The sequence below is a fragment of the Pleurodeles waltl genome, chromosome 4_1 (genome assembly GCF_031143425.1).
Source record: "Pleurodeles waltl isolate 20211129_DDA chromosome 4_1, aPleWal1.hap1.20221129, whole genome shotgun sequence".
In the NCBI taxonomy this organism is placed as follows: domain Eukaryota; kingdom Metazoa; phylum Chordata; class Amphibia; order Caudata; family Salamandridae; genus Pleurodeles; species Pleurodeles waltl.
In genome coordinates this window covers 857,012,303-857,027,400 of record NC_090442.1, presented here as the reverse complement: position 1 = coordinate 857,027,400, position 15,098 = coordinate 857,012,303, and the positions used below count along the sequence as shown (strand labels likewise).

The 15,098-nt window shown below is 46.4% G+C and overlaps 1 protein-coding gene across 2 annotated transcripts in view; it reads right to left on the bottom strand.

The window, feature by feature from the left end:
* CEP290 (centrosomal protein 290) overlaps nt 1-15,098 on the bottom strand; it is a 1,276,764-nt gene that overhangs the window by 919,895 nt on the left and 341,771 nt on the right. For both annotated transcript variants that reach the window (XM_069229617.1, XM_069229618.1), the window contains one exon: nt 4,392-4,501. In XM_069229617.1, coding sequence (XP_069085718.1) covers nt 4,392-4,501 — 110 coding nt within the window. The remainder of the gene's footprint in view (nt 1-4,391; nt 4,502-15,098) is intronic.

The window sequence follows — 15,098 nt, the reverse complement described above, 5'->3', positions numbered from 1 at the left end:
AAGGGCCAATTTGTCCGGAAATAAGGAGACATAGGGAGGGACTGCTGATAAAGGCTGACATTCACTCACTCGCCTTGCCAATGTAATGGCAATAACCAACACCTTTTTAATAGTGAGCAATTGTAATCAACAACTGTGTAGAAGCACAAAAGGCAAGCATATCAGGTTAAGTCAAGACCAGATTCAGAACCCATTGTGGCATTACAAATGGTATAAGTGGGAACATATGGTAAAGGGCCACTAAGTTACCTTTAACTGTGGCCACAGCAAGGCCTTCAGTGTCAAGCGATTTTCTTGCTACTCCAACAAGGTGATTTGGAGGCAAGTTGTTGCAGGAGAACAGAGTCCTCAGTTCGCCACGTCTCACAAATGACCTCCCAACTGAGTAACAATGTATCCGTCACAACTATTAATTCTGGATGGGGTAGAGAAAGGGGTTTGCCGCCAGTCCAATTGCGGTCAAGCAGCAAACAGTATCCTCAAGCACCCTGATGGAATATGACAGATTTCCTTGGTGCTGAGCCATCATATCCCACTTCAGTGCCTGCAATTGCCCTCTGGTGTGGCTCAACAGCAGGATGCAAGAGGCCAAAAGGCCCAAAAGCTTCAGAGCCACTCTCCCTGAGACCCAAGCTGCAGGCTAAAACATCATGATCATAGACAAAATGTCTCACTCATTGAGGTAGAGGGATGGCTTGGAAAAGCACCATGTCCAGGACAGCTCTGATGAAGGGGCCGCTGTGAAAGCACCAGATGTGGCATTGGCGCATTAATGGAGAAATCGAACAATATCAATAGGTTGACCGTTATCGGAAGATGGTTTGGGAATGCCGGATGTGAGCTGACCTTCAGTAACCAGTCACCTAGGTAGGGGAACACTAATATTCCCAACCTCTGCGGATGGGTTGCAACCAACACCATCATCTTCGTAAACATCCGAGGTGCAATGGTGAGGTCAAAATGGAGCACATAGAACTGAAAGTGAGCCTAGCTCACCTGAACCCACAGGTAACATCAGTTGGGCTGCCGGAAGGGAATGTAGAAGAATCCATCCCTCGAGACCAGTGCTACCATCTAGCGTCCAGGATTAAGGGCAGAGAGAACTTGAGCCAGGAAGAGCATCTTGAACTTGTCTTTCCTTAACGAGATGTTGAGAGGATAGAGATCCAGGATTGGACAAAGGTCTCGTTCCTTTTTCAGAATCAGAAAGTAACAGGAGTAAGAACCAATTCAGCCCTCTGAAGCAGGCACCTTCTCTATTGCTCCCATGGCCAAGAGAGTCAGAACCTATCATCGTAGACAAGTGATCCTCCAGGAAATATTGTGGTGTGGGTGGTACATCCGGAGGATAAGAAAGGAAGGGTAGTAAGTTCCATGATCTGGAGCACCCAATCACCTTAAGTAATAGTCCTCCATCCCAGGGAGGTAAAAGGTGATTCGACCTCCAATCAGTCAATCGTGGGATGTTAAGATCATATTAAAAGGGTTTTGCTGCAGTTGCAGCAGGGGAAGTGGAGGACTGACTAGAACGCTGTCCTTGGGGACCCGAACCTTGATGACCTGCTCCTCACTCTTCCTCTAAAGGGTTGGGAAGTCTGCTGTTGTTGAGGCAAATATTGCATTTTGTCTCTGTATCCCCAAAATGGGCACTCACTGTTATTCGGAAAATGGCTGAGTCTGAGTAGGTTAGACCAATGAACGAGCAGCAGCTTTACTGCCCTTGAGCTTTTCAAGCATTGAATGTGCCTTTGCCCCAAAAAGCTTAGAGCCATCAAAGGACATAGTCATCAACAATTGTTGTATATCTGTGGAAAGGCCTGTAGATCGAACCAAAGCATTTTGTCTTAGCACCACACTGGTAGCAATTGCTGTACCAAGACACCCAGTGATGGCCAATCTTGCTTTAATAGAATACTTTGCAGCATCATGTACATCATTGACTAGATGCAGTAATACCTGTCGACCTAATCAGAGACTGCAGGCAGATCACCTGCCATTCTATCTCATAAAGCATGGAAGTATTCCCCTAAAAGGCACAACGTATTAACCATTCTAAGAGCTAGGTTGGTCTGTGAAGACTTTCTTTGCATACACTTCCATTCCCTTCAACTCCCCGTCAGGGGGAGTGGTTGGAAACCTGGTCTTAGGTACTGCAATAAAATGTCTGTGCCCCAGAAACTGGTCAATGGCATCTTGCTACCTGCCTATTAGTTGAAAGGCAAGATCCTGTTTTTTCGCAAGTGCCCACTGTAATATTCATTAATGCTTCACTAAAGGGTAACAAAGGCTCTTGGGAGGATTGAGCCAGGTTCACCACGTATGTCGAGAACGTTGCTTTTACCTCCTTAAGAGTAAGTAGAAGATATAAGGTTTCTGTTGCCCTTTGTATCACCATGGCTAACAAAGCTGTTTCCTCAGTGGCCAGTTCAGGATTAGAGGGTGCTAATGCTATAACAGGAAAATTATCTAATCTGTTAGCTTCCCTAAGATCATCTAAAAACTCACCCTGGGTACAACAGGTTCGACATTAATTATCATGGATGAATTCTTGATCTCCAAATTCTGGCTCTGAGCGATCAAAAACTGCTACCCTAGGTAGAGGAGCATGTTCTGAATCCAACAATATGATCCACTCTTTGATGACGGCATTAATAACTGCACAGGACGATGCACTTGTGATGTCAAATGTGGCGCCGAGGATGAAGGCAAAGGTTACGTCAATGCCTGATTCAACGGACAGGATCCAACATCGACCCTGGAAAGATGCTGATAGGCATAGCTGATGAGGTCAGATATGATGACAAGAGTCCAGCTGGAGGCCTCCTTGTATCCAGAGAACCCAAAGACCCACCAGAGGGATCTGCCACGGTATAAAATAAAACGTACATAGCCATCTTCAGTTGATAGAGCTGATTTGATGTTGCTATCCGATCCGAAGGAATCCAAAAAGGGAATGGCATCGCTGCCAGTTCCGTAATAGGGGAACAGGCCTGTGCTCTGGGGCTGCCAGATGCATCGTGCAATTATGAATAATTTAAGTGTCTTGATGCAGGTGAGCATGTTTAGATTTCTTATATTTTTATGGCTTTTCCTAGACCTACCTTACTTTGGAGAAGTCCAGTCAGGAAAACAACCTCTGGAACGAGAACAAGACCTCTCTCTCGACCATGACTGCTGCACCACCAACTTTGATCTAGTCCAGGTCTTTGACTTCCTCAACTCTGCAACCACCAATTTCGGCTCACGGTCACAAATAGCCTCCTTATTCATCTTAGCACATGATGAGCACAACTGCGAATGGTGGACTGTACAATGATACTAAAGACAGATGTCATGTGGATCTACAACAAACACTTGAAGGTTACATGTCATACATAGTTTAAACCCTGATGGTTAAGGTGACATTTTGAACAGAGAAAGTTGCCAAAATTTGCTAACTGACAGTTGAAGCTCTGGATCTGTGTCAGTTGACTCAATCTTTGTACAAACAAGTCTCTCGCCTACATATTTCTACATACAGACATCAATCACAAATACAGCTAATTGTGAAAATATATACATTTTATTCTTATTCAAAAAGTGCATAAAATGTAATAAATCCAAAATACTATTCATACTAACATAAAGACACAAAGACAAACAACAATTAATAATCAACACAAAAAACTCACTCCAAACTCACTCACATTGAAACAACAAATAAGACAAATCAGATTTCAACAACTAAGTCAATTTAACAAATACATTTCAAAATTTCATATATTTCTCCTTATTTTTGTGTCCGAGCTAATAGCAAATAGTCTCTTCACAATTCATCAGATATATACATAGATGTCGATACATCTGTGATAACAGTTTCTCTCCTTATCAATCTAGGGACCCCTTTTTTGACTTTTCCTTGTGTCAGTTGAGGCCGAAAGAAAGGAAATGATGCCAGCATGTGCAGGTGACCCATACATACTGTTCTCTACGGCATTGCCTGCACATGACTGAATGGCACGAGGTGACATGATATGGCACAAACTACCTGCTGACACTGGAGGGAATTGATATAAAAAAGTTTCTGGATCCAGTCTGACGCATGGAGATATTCAAAAGATGAGGAATCTGTGGTCAGAAGTTTCTATCAGAAGCGTTTGTTTTCTTCTCTCATGGTTTGATTGCATACACTTACACCATTTATTCAAGGTATAAGAAAACAAATTACTTCATAATGGTGGTTCGACAGCACATGGATCCCCTCAAATGTACATACTATTCAAAACCAATATAGTAAACACCTACTGCATGGACTTACTCAAGAGATTGTGAATTTAAACAGAGTTCCATTCTGGAGATTTACTATATTTATTTTTGTGGAGTCTGTTAAAGAGTACATTTGATATTCCTACCTTGTCTTTGTTTATCTCAATACTTGTTGGGAGTCTGAAACCTGGTGATCTTTTTATTCTCCTTTCATCATCAAAGTCATCAACCAACTGCAGGTCATCTGCTGTCAGTCCTAGAAAAAAAGAACAGGAATTACTTAGACAATATGTTGATAAACCTACCCACTTTTTTTTTTTGCTGGTATCATGAGATGTGTTATCACCAGCAATTCTGTAATAGTTATCAAATGAAAAGTGTCAAATTTATTACGAAAGTATTTTATTTTTTGCTTATAGAGTACACATTTACCAGAGGGTATTGTGGCTCTAGGAGCACTAAAAAGGAGCAGAAGAGGGGGCTGTAGACAAAGGATATAGGTCTTCAGGCAGCTAGTAAGTGATCCAGAACAAGTCAATGGGTAGAGGGTTTCAGAGATGAGTTTCCACATTATGATGGATCTACCACCACATCAACCTTGTTTATGGTAGAACACAATGAGCAGAAGATGGGAGCCTTGCCTTATGGCCTACCACAAATGTAATGAACTGCAGGTCTGATAGAAATGCAAAGCATGTCTTATGTATCAGGGGAAAAGTGTTTCATACTGAATCCGCAGCTTCACCAGCATCCAGAGCAATGACGGATAGGCAGATGACACATGGTTATGCCTACACAAGAATGCACACTAGTCTTACATCCATATTCTGCAGGCTTAGTTTATTATTAATTAGCGTTGTGTGGATCTGGGGTAAATGGTGCTGCAGAAGTCGAAGTTAGAATCGACAGAAACAGCCATCACTTAGACTGCTGCAAAAACTCCCCTTTCTGCCATCCTCAGTACACACCTAATGCCAAAGTCATATTTGTAGGAAGCTGGCCCAATGTGTGGTGGACACCTTTGGTGTTACACCTTATAGTTGATCCACGCAACCCTGATTAGATAGTGTTATAGTGTCTAGACAGCCAAGGCTCCCTAGAGGAGCTGTGGTGAGAAGCCAAAACTTATCTAGAAGGCATGTGAAGCAATTGCAATGCCACAGTAGTCACACAGTGACTTATTACACATGAGAGGAACCACACAGTGTTGCAAAAATAAAGGTGCTTTATTATAGGCAACCCGAACTAGACTACCATTGGTATACCTCCCTCTGGAGGTATCAACACAGAGACTATACAATAGTAAGTACTCAGGAAAAGCATAAATTAGCAAGGGCCCTATGGAGGGAGGGGTGGGGTGCAAACCATATACTAAAAAAATGGAAAGCGAAGGGGTGTCCTCGACCAGAGTGTATGGAGTAGTTAGCCAAAGGCTGGGGAAGAGAGGAAGTCCAAAAGTTAAGTACCTAGAAGATCCCCAGCGGCCGGGTGCAGAGAGGTATGTTACCCTGTCGTCCCATAGGCGGTGTGGTTGGACAAATGCTGAAACAGGACCAGGCCGGTGGAACTAAGGGCAGATTCGAGGCGAGGGTGACCTTCAAAAGAAGGGGAGAGAGTTAAGTCCATGCAGGAGTGTCCAGGTGGGGCACGAGGCAATGCCCCCCTTCTGAAGCTGAAGATGGGGTCATCGGTAATGGATGAAGTACAGCTGTGGGGTCCAGGAGATGCAGAGGAGTCCCTAAAGTCAGCTACGAACTGTCCCTAGACAGCCACCGGTTTGTACACAGGTCAGTGGTCTGCTGGTTCACCAACAAGCAGAGGTAAATGCAAAAGTGCAGTTGAGGACCAGAATGGTCCTGGGGACTCCACCCTTGGAGGGGTATCCTGACTGACCCTCAGTAAGTCGCAGTGAGACCCAATCAGCACACCCGAAGAGGAGTGTAGGAAAGTGCCCCTTTTGGCATGATTAGCTCCCCCAACCCTTCACGTTTTTCCTGGTATTGATGCTAAATAGACTCGGGGTATGCTGGGTTCATGCTGACAAGGCCTCGGCACCAGTGTTCTTTCCCTAAACTGTACCGTTGCTTTCACAATTGGCACACCCCTAGCACACAGCTAAGGACCAATGGTAGCAAGGGCTCTGTGATCAGGGAAGATCGCTAAGGGCTGCATCATGTATTGTGCCACCCCAAGGGACCCCTCACCAAGCACTTGCACACTGCCATTGTAGACTGAGTGTGCAGGTGCAGAGACAAAGGTAAAGTCGACATGGCACCCTTTCCAGGGTGCCATGCCTACAAACCACTGTCTGTGGCAGAGGTAGGTTACTCTTCTAGCAGGCCTTACAGCCTTAACGCAGGGTGCACTATACCACAGGTGAGGGCATAGGTGCATGAGCAATTTGTCCCTACAGTATCTAAGTCCATTCTTAGACATTGTAATTGCAGGGTTGCCATATCAAGTACATAGGCTGAGAGTTTATCAGTATGAACTCCACAGCTCCATGATGGCTTCACTGAAGGCTGGGAAGTTTGGTGTCAAACTTCTCAGCGCAATACATGCACACTGATGTCAGTGTTGGATTTATTGTACATGCACAGAAGCCCCTGTATTTTACCCGACCCTTTAGTGCAGGAATGATCAGTCTGTGCCAGCTTGACACTAGCAGACAAGTTTCCGACCCCATGGGGTGAGAGCCTTTGTGCGTTCTGGGGCCAGAAAGAAAGCCTGCCCTGGGTGGAGGTGCTTCCTTCCTCCCACCCTGCAGAGACTGTAACACTTGGTGGTGAGCCTCAAAGGCTCAGGCCTCCTGTTACAGTGCCCCAGGGCACCCCAGCTAGTGGAGTTGCAAGCCCCCCGGGCAAAGCCCCACTTTTGGCGGCAAGTCTGTGGGAAAATTAGGGAAAACAGGAAGGCGTGACCATCCCAGACAGTACCACCCCTACGGTGTCCAGAGCTGAGGTGACCCCCCTCCCTGCAGAATCCTCCATCTTAGTTTGGAGAACAGGGACCAATAGGATTAGGTTTGTGTCCTCCTCCCCAAAAGGAGTGGACACAAGAAGGGTGTAGTCACTCACAGGGACAGTAGCCATTGGCTACTCCACTCGGATCCCTGAAGCACCCCAAAATCCAGGATGTAAGGGCTCCCCTGAACCCAAGTCGTCAGATTTCTGGTGACCTCCCAAGAAAGAAGAAGGATTACTAAGCTGAACCCTCAGCAGAGAAGAAGGAATACGCAAACTGACTTGTTCCCAGCCCTACCGGCCTGTCTCCTGCTTCAGAGAACCCGCAACAAGAAAGCGACGCATCCTGCGGGATCAGCGACCTCTGCCAAGCTCCAGAGGACTGCCCTGCATCACAAAGGACCAAGAACTCCTGTGGACAGTGGCCCTGTCCAAGAAGAAACTACAACTAAAACCCCCAGAGCCTCTGCGGATCCGTAAGTCCTGACCACTCTGCACCTCATGCCCATGGCCTGTGTCCAGGTGGCCCAACCGGCTAGAGAGGATTCCCAGGTGATTCCGAGCAAGTGCCCACCCTGGGTTGACCTCTCCTGCTCCACATGACACCGCCTGCAGTGTGAATCCAGAGGGCCGCCCTGACTGTGAAAGCTCCAGATGAAGATATCCCATGCCTAAAGGTACATTACACCCACAGTCTCCAGGCCTTGGAGAAGCCAACCACTAGTGCAGTAACATTTAGCAGGCGGCCCCTCTACTTGTCCAGCCTGTGGTTTTCCGGAACCAACCCCCTGGACCCAGCCTGCAACATCTAAGTGACCCTCATAGAAAAGCTTTGGAAGCCCGATGCTCTGCACCCTGCACACGGCCGCCACTGAGCTGCTGAAGGTGTGAGGTTGGTGCCGACCTGTGCCACCACCCCCCCGTTCTCCTCTAAAACACCCAGTTCTGCCCTCTGCAGACGCAGGTATTTACCTGCCAGCAGATCTGAAATCAAGTGCCCCCAGTCTCCACAGGAGCCTATGTTAAATTTGCCTCAACTTTGACCTCTGCACCCGGCCGGCCTCATGTTGCTGGGGGTGGGTGTTTGGGTTAACTCGAACCCTGAACTGTGGACTTCCCGGAGCCTGAAACTGTAAGTTAAGTACTTACCTGCAAATCGTACTAACTTTTCTTTCCCCTAGGAACTGTTTCTGAAAATTGCACTGTCCACTTTTAAAACAGATTATTGCCATTTATTCTTAAACTGTATAATTAACTGATTCCAAAGTAATATTGATTCATATGTGAAATACACTATTTATTTATGTAGTTACCTGCAACTTGAATCTTTTGGTTCTAGAAATGAATTAAGAAAATATATTTTTGCTATATAAAAACCATTGGTCTGGAGTTAAGTCATTGAGTGTGTGCTTTTTCTATTGCCTGTGCGCGTACAACAAATGCTTTGCACTACCTGCTGATAAGCCTAACTGCTCGACCACACTACCAAAAAAGAGAGCATTAGTTTATCTACTTTAGTTTCTGTTAAGCCTCTGGGGAACCCCTGGACTCTGTGCACGCTAAAGCTCATTTTGATATAGTACATACAGAGCCAGATTCCTACAGTAACTTCTACAAGGGACTTAACTATGTGCCAGAGGTGTGCCAATTGTGGAAGCAATGGTACATTTTTAGGGAAGGAACACTAGTGCTGGGGTCTGGTCTGGTCAGTATCCCAGGATACTCTCAGCCATGTCAGCATCAATATCAGGCAAAGGGTGTGTGTGGGTGTTTGTGAGGAGGGGGGGTTTAACCAGGCCAAAAAGAGCACTTTGCTACCCAACCTTTCCAAACAAGAGGATGAGACTAACCTTTCCCAAGAGAGTCTTCATTTTCTGAGTGGATTCACCTGGAAAGGTAATCTGCATTGGCTTGGGCAGTCCCAGGTCTGTGCTTCACTGATAAGTCCATTCCCTGTAGGGATATGGACCACCTTAAAAGCTTAGGGTTCTCCGCTTTCATTTGCATCAGCAATCTAAGCAGTCTGTGGTAAGTTTGAATAATAAAGTGAGCACCAAACAAGTATGGTCTCAGCTTTTTCAGTGACTAAACCACAGCAAAAGCCTCCCTCTCAATGGCACTCTAACGCTGCTCCCCTGAGGAGTAACCTCCTGCTAATAAAAGTAGCAGGCTGGTCATGGCCATCATCATTGATTTGGGACAGGACTGCTCCTATCCCATGTTCAGAGGCATCTGTCTGCACAATGAGCTGCTTAGAATAATCTGAACTGGTGTGGAGCACATTGCCTCTTTCAGGGTGTCAAAGGCCTTTTGACAGTCAAGAGTCCAGTTTACTTTTCTGGGCATTTTCTTTGAAGTCAATTCTGTGATGGGGGGTCACAATGGACCCATACCCCTTCACAAACCTGTAGTAATCAGTCAAGCCAAGGAATGCCCTGATTTGAGTCTGGGTTGTTGGAGCTTCCCTGTCCAGAATTGTCTGAATCTTGGGCTTTAAGAGTTGCACTTGGCCTCCACCTACAGTGTCCTGCCCTATTTGGCACTGTGATAGTGAGGCCTGCTGATTGCAGAGCCTTCAAAACCTTCTACAGGTGGAGCAGGTGATCCTGGCAGGAGGAGCTAAAGACAGCAATATCATCTAGGTATGCTGCACTAAAGGACTCCAAACCAGCAAGGTCTTGATTGACCAACATTTGGAAGGTGACAGGGGCATTTTTTAAGCCAAAGAGCATAACAGTAAACTGATAGTGCCCATCTGATGTAGGGAATGCTCTCTTTTCTTTTGCTCCAGATGCCATTCTGATTTGCCAGTACCCTGCAGTTAAGTCAAAGGCACTGAGGAATTAAGTTGCACCCATTTTGTCTATAAGTTCATCTGCTCTTGGTATAGGGGGAGCGTCTGTCTTGGTGACAGAGTTGAGAACTCTGTAGTCCACACAAAACCTCATCTCTTTCTCTTCCCATCCTTGTAATGAGGTTTGGGGACCAAAACCACTGGGCTAGTCCAGGGAATGTCAGAGGGCTCAATAACCCCTAAATCCAGCAACTTGTGGACTTCCACTTTGATGCTCTCTTTGACTTGGGGTCAGACTGTCGATAGATTTTTGTTTTGACAGGTAAACTGTCTCCTGTGTCCACATCATGTGTACACAGGTGGGTCTGTCTAGTGGTCAAAGAGAAGAGCCCAGCAAACTGATGCAGGACTTGCCTACAGTCAGCTTCCTGGTGGGCAGTGAGGGTGTCTGAGAAGACAACTCCATCAACTGACTCATCTTTAGGGTCATGAGAGAGGAGGTCAGGGAGAGGGTCCCTCTCTGCTTCCTGCTCCTCATCAGTAACCATCAGCATGGTCACATCTGCCTTGTCATAACAGAGTTTTAAGCTGATTACATGGATCACCCTCTTGGGTGTTCTGCCAGTGTCCATGTCCACCAAGCAGGTGACCTGACTCTTTTTCTAGGCTAGGGTAAGGGCCACTCCATCTGTCCTGATGTGCCCTGGGAGCCACAGGCTCCATAACCCCTATGTTCTGTCCTGGTTTGAATTCTACCAGTGCAGCCTTTGAGTCATAGCACTACTTCTGGAACTGCTGGCTGGTCTCAGGGTTTTTTGGTGCCTTTTCAATGTACTCAGCCAAGCAGATAGCTCATCACATCTTCTTTGGGCTCAGGGAGAGGTCTCTCCCAGCCTTCTTTTACAAGTACAAGTGGTCCCCTAAAAGGGTGGCCAAACAGAAGTAAAAAGGGGGAAAACCCTAATCCCTTCGGAGGCACCTCCCTGTAGGCGAAAAACAAGCATGTCAGGAGGACCTCCTATCACCCTTTGCGTTTTTCAGGGAGCCCATGATCTTGTCCTTCAATGTCTTGTTGAATCTCTCAACAAGTCCATTGGTTTGTGGATGATATGTTTTTGAGGTAAGCTGACATGAAGTGTGTACCTCTGTCAGAAATCACCTCCTTAGGAAATCCTACTCTGGGAAAAGTACCAATAAGGGCCTTAGTTGCTGCAGGAGCTGTAGTAGACCTAAGGGGAATTGCTTAATGATATCTGGTAGCATCATCCACTACTACCAGTATCTACTGATTTCCTGAGTCTGTGGGTGCCTCAAGTGGACCCACAATGCCCACAACAAACATTTAAAAGGGAACACTGACTTGGCAGGTGACACCGGACCCCCAGTCTCTGCTCTGGCGTGAAACTGGACAAAGGAAAGGGGAGTGACCATTACCATGTCCATCACCACCCTACGGGTGGTGCCCAGAGATCCTCCAGTATGTCCCAGTCTTCAGCCATCTTGTTTTCCAAGGTGAGGGGACACTCTGGAGGCCTCTGAGTGGCCAGTGCCAGCAGGTGACGTCAGAGACCCCTCCTGATAGGTCCATACCTGACTAGGTAGCCAATCCCCCTCTCAGGGCTATTTAGAGTCTCTCCTGTGGTTTCTCTTCAGATTCTACTTGCAAGTTTCCAGCAGGAATCCTCTGCAACTACTACTTCATCCTCTGACCTTGGATCGACCGCAGACTGCTCCAGGAATTGCTGTAACAGCAACAAAGAAACCAGAAGGGCTACTTTTCCTCTTCAACTTCAGCTCCAGCCAGCAACTGAAACAGTTTCCACGGTGTGCACGCTCTGGGGATTCCCTGTCTTCACCCTGCACCACCAGAAGGACCGAAGAAATCTCTTGTGGAGTGACGGAGTCACTTCCCTGCTCTTGCAGGCACCTTCTAAGACAATGACCGGTTATCTTGGACTCCTCTCCTGGCAGCGAGCGTGCTCTTGGAACACAGGTGGTGGACCCCTTTGACACAGACTGTCCTAAGGTCCTGCAGTCCAAATTTGGAGGAGGTATGAGCTTGACTTCCCCGTTTGCGACAGTATCCCTGTGCACCACGTCATCTTCACCTCCTGAGGGCTCTGTGCACTATTTGCAAGAATCCTTCTAGCACAGCTTGGCCCAGGTCCCCAGCACTCTAACCGGCGATGCTCAACTCGCTGAGTTGTCCTCCAGAGGTGTGGGACCTTCTTTTGTAGTGCTGCAAAAACTGTAATTTGGACCTTCTTTGTCCCCATGTCCTGGGACCTCCGTGGGTGCTGCCGGGTCATCTGTGGTTTCCCTCCAGTGTTGGGAGCCACCTCTGCCTCCTCAGTCTAAGTTGAGGTCCCCTGGTCCTGGGTCCAGGCAGCGCCACTCTGTCGCAATCTGCGACTTGGCTTCAACCAAGGCTTGTTGGACAAATCCAGCGCCAAAACTCGTCTGCATCCAACATCTCTTCGTGGGGCATCCATTGCATCACGCAGGAACCTGCAGCTGTCTTCCTTTGGTGCATTTCTGCAGTCTTAGTCCAGCTGGGGACTCTTCTTGTGAACCCTCTTCTAGGTTGGCAGGGGCTCCTGTCCTTCCTGGAACTCTTCTGACTTCTGGACTTGGTCGCCTCTCCTTGCAGGTCTTCAGGTCCAGGAATCCACCATTTGTTGTTTGCAGTGTTGCTTGGTTCTTGCAATAACTCCACTCCTGACTTGTAGTGTCTTAAGGAAACTTGCACTACTTGACTCCTACTTTCCTGGGCTCTGGGGTGGGGTATTTTACTCACCTTTGGGGTTTTCTTACCCTCCCAGCGATTCTCTACATACTACACTTGTCTAGGGGGGAAATTTGTGATTTGAATTCCACTTTCTTAGTATATGGTTTGGGTGGCTCTAGACTTATTTTCTCCTATTGCATTCTATAGCATTTCCTATAATTTGCACTATCCTATGTCGAATTACGTACCTCATTTTGGTGTCTAGTGTATATATTGTGTATAATACTTACCTCCAGAAGGAGTATTGCCTCCTGATATATTTGGACTTGTGTCACCCAAATGAACTACCAACACTGAGTATTGTCTTTACTTGTGTATAAGTACTGTGTAACTATAGTGGTATTGCAGGAGTTTTGCATGTCTCCTAGTTCAGCCTAAGCTGCTCTGCTACAGCTACCTCTATCAGCCTAAGCTGCTAGAACAATACTACATTTCACTAATAAGGGAAAACTGGACCTGGTATAAGGTGTACGTTCCCAATGTACCCACTACAAACCAGGCCAGCCTCCTACAGTAACCATGCTAGAAAGAGACTACTTTCCTACAACTGGCACCTGTATCCCAGAGGGATTGTACCTACCTGGAGACTGGCTATAACAATACTAACTGGAGCAGAGCCAAGTCTCCACGCTGGTGCCCATTCTGTTTACAGTTGAGACACCAGGCCTTTTTGGGATCAAAGTTTTTACCCTTCTACCCATGTGAGGATTGTTAAGAGGCTCGAGCCCACCCTCCTATGCAGCTTTTAGGAGCCCTTGAGAAGACTCTTTACTTTTATCTTTAGGTGTCTCACCATCCTTCCCCTGGGGAGGCGTTGTGACCCCTTTCTTTTGGTCACCACTTGTGGAAGTTTTAGTCAGCCTTATCTTGATCCAATGGTCTGCCCTCTTTCCCAATTCTTGGGGAGAAATTGGACCTAGGTCTACCAGATATTGAAGCAACTTGTCATTGAAGCATTTTTGTGAGCCACCTTGAACTTAATTCTATACTACTCAGTGGTGAATCCAAAGCCCTCTATCACGGTAGCCTTCATGTGGTCATAGGATTCAGCATCTGCAACACTGAGTGTTAGGAGCCTAGCCCTACACTTACAAATAAACAGTTCCCAAAGGAGAACTCCCCAGTGAGATCTGATTACTTTTCTGTTTGCACAAGCTCTCTCAAAAGCTGTAAACCACTTGGTGATGTCATCACCTTCTTCATATTTACAGACAATCCCTTTGGGGAATTTTAGGACATCAGAATGCTCTCTGATCCTATTTAAATCGCTGCCACCATTAATGGGTGCTAAGCCAATTTCTGCTCTCTCCCTCTCTATAGCTAGGAGCTGTTGCTCTAAAGCGAATCTTTTGACCATCCTTGCTAAAAGGAGGTCCTCTTCATTGAGGCTGCTCTCAATGGTCCCAGAGGAACTTCACTTCCTGTGGAAGATCCAGGTCCTGTGAGCACTATCCTTGGAGATCGGGGCCTTCAGGCCCCAATCTCCCTAGTTACGTGAGGAGGGGAGAGTTCATCCTCCTTATCTCTAACATTTTCCGTATCTGAGGGGAGGTCTTCCTCCACAGCAGGGTGGTCCCTTTTATACTCTGCCAAGAGCTCCTGGAGCTTGACCATGGTAGGGTTGGACCCTGTTTTAATGTTTTTCAGCTTGCATAGGAACCTTAACTCTCCCATCAGTAGATGGAGGTAAGGCGTGAGGTTGAGTTCCATAACCATTTCCTCTGAGCTGCTCATTATGTTACTGAAGTGGGGGATTACTTTTAGGAACTAAAAACGACTTCTAGTTATTAAACCCTAATTTCTAATACATTTTCAATCTAAAAAAGAAATGCTAAAGTGGACTTAACCAAGGCCCTTGCAGCACTTTAAAACTTTTAGAAAAATCTGCCAAATTAAAAAATAGGTTACTAAAGGCAATTTTGGAATTTAGTCGTGTGATCAGGTATTGGCTGAGTAGTCCAGCAAATGCAAAGTCGTAGACCCCATCGCTGATCAACCATTTATTAGTAGGAGGCTGGCCTGGTTTGTAGTGGGTACCAAAGGCACTTGCACCTTATGCCAGGTCCAGTTATCCCTTGTTAGTGAAATGAAGTCAGTGTCTAGAAGCCAGGCTGTCTAGAGGTAGCTGTAGGCAGAGCAGCCAAGGCTAAATTAGGAGACATGCAAAGCTCTTGCAGTACCACCGTAGTCACACAGTACTTACACACATGAAAGACAGTACTAAGTGTTACAAAAATAAAGGTACTTTATTTTAGTCACACAATGCCAAAAGTACTTTGTAGGCTATATTCCCTTAGGAGGTAAGTAA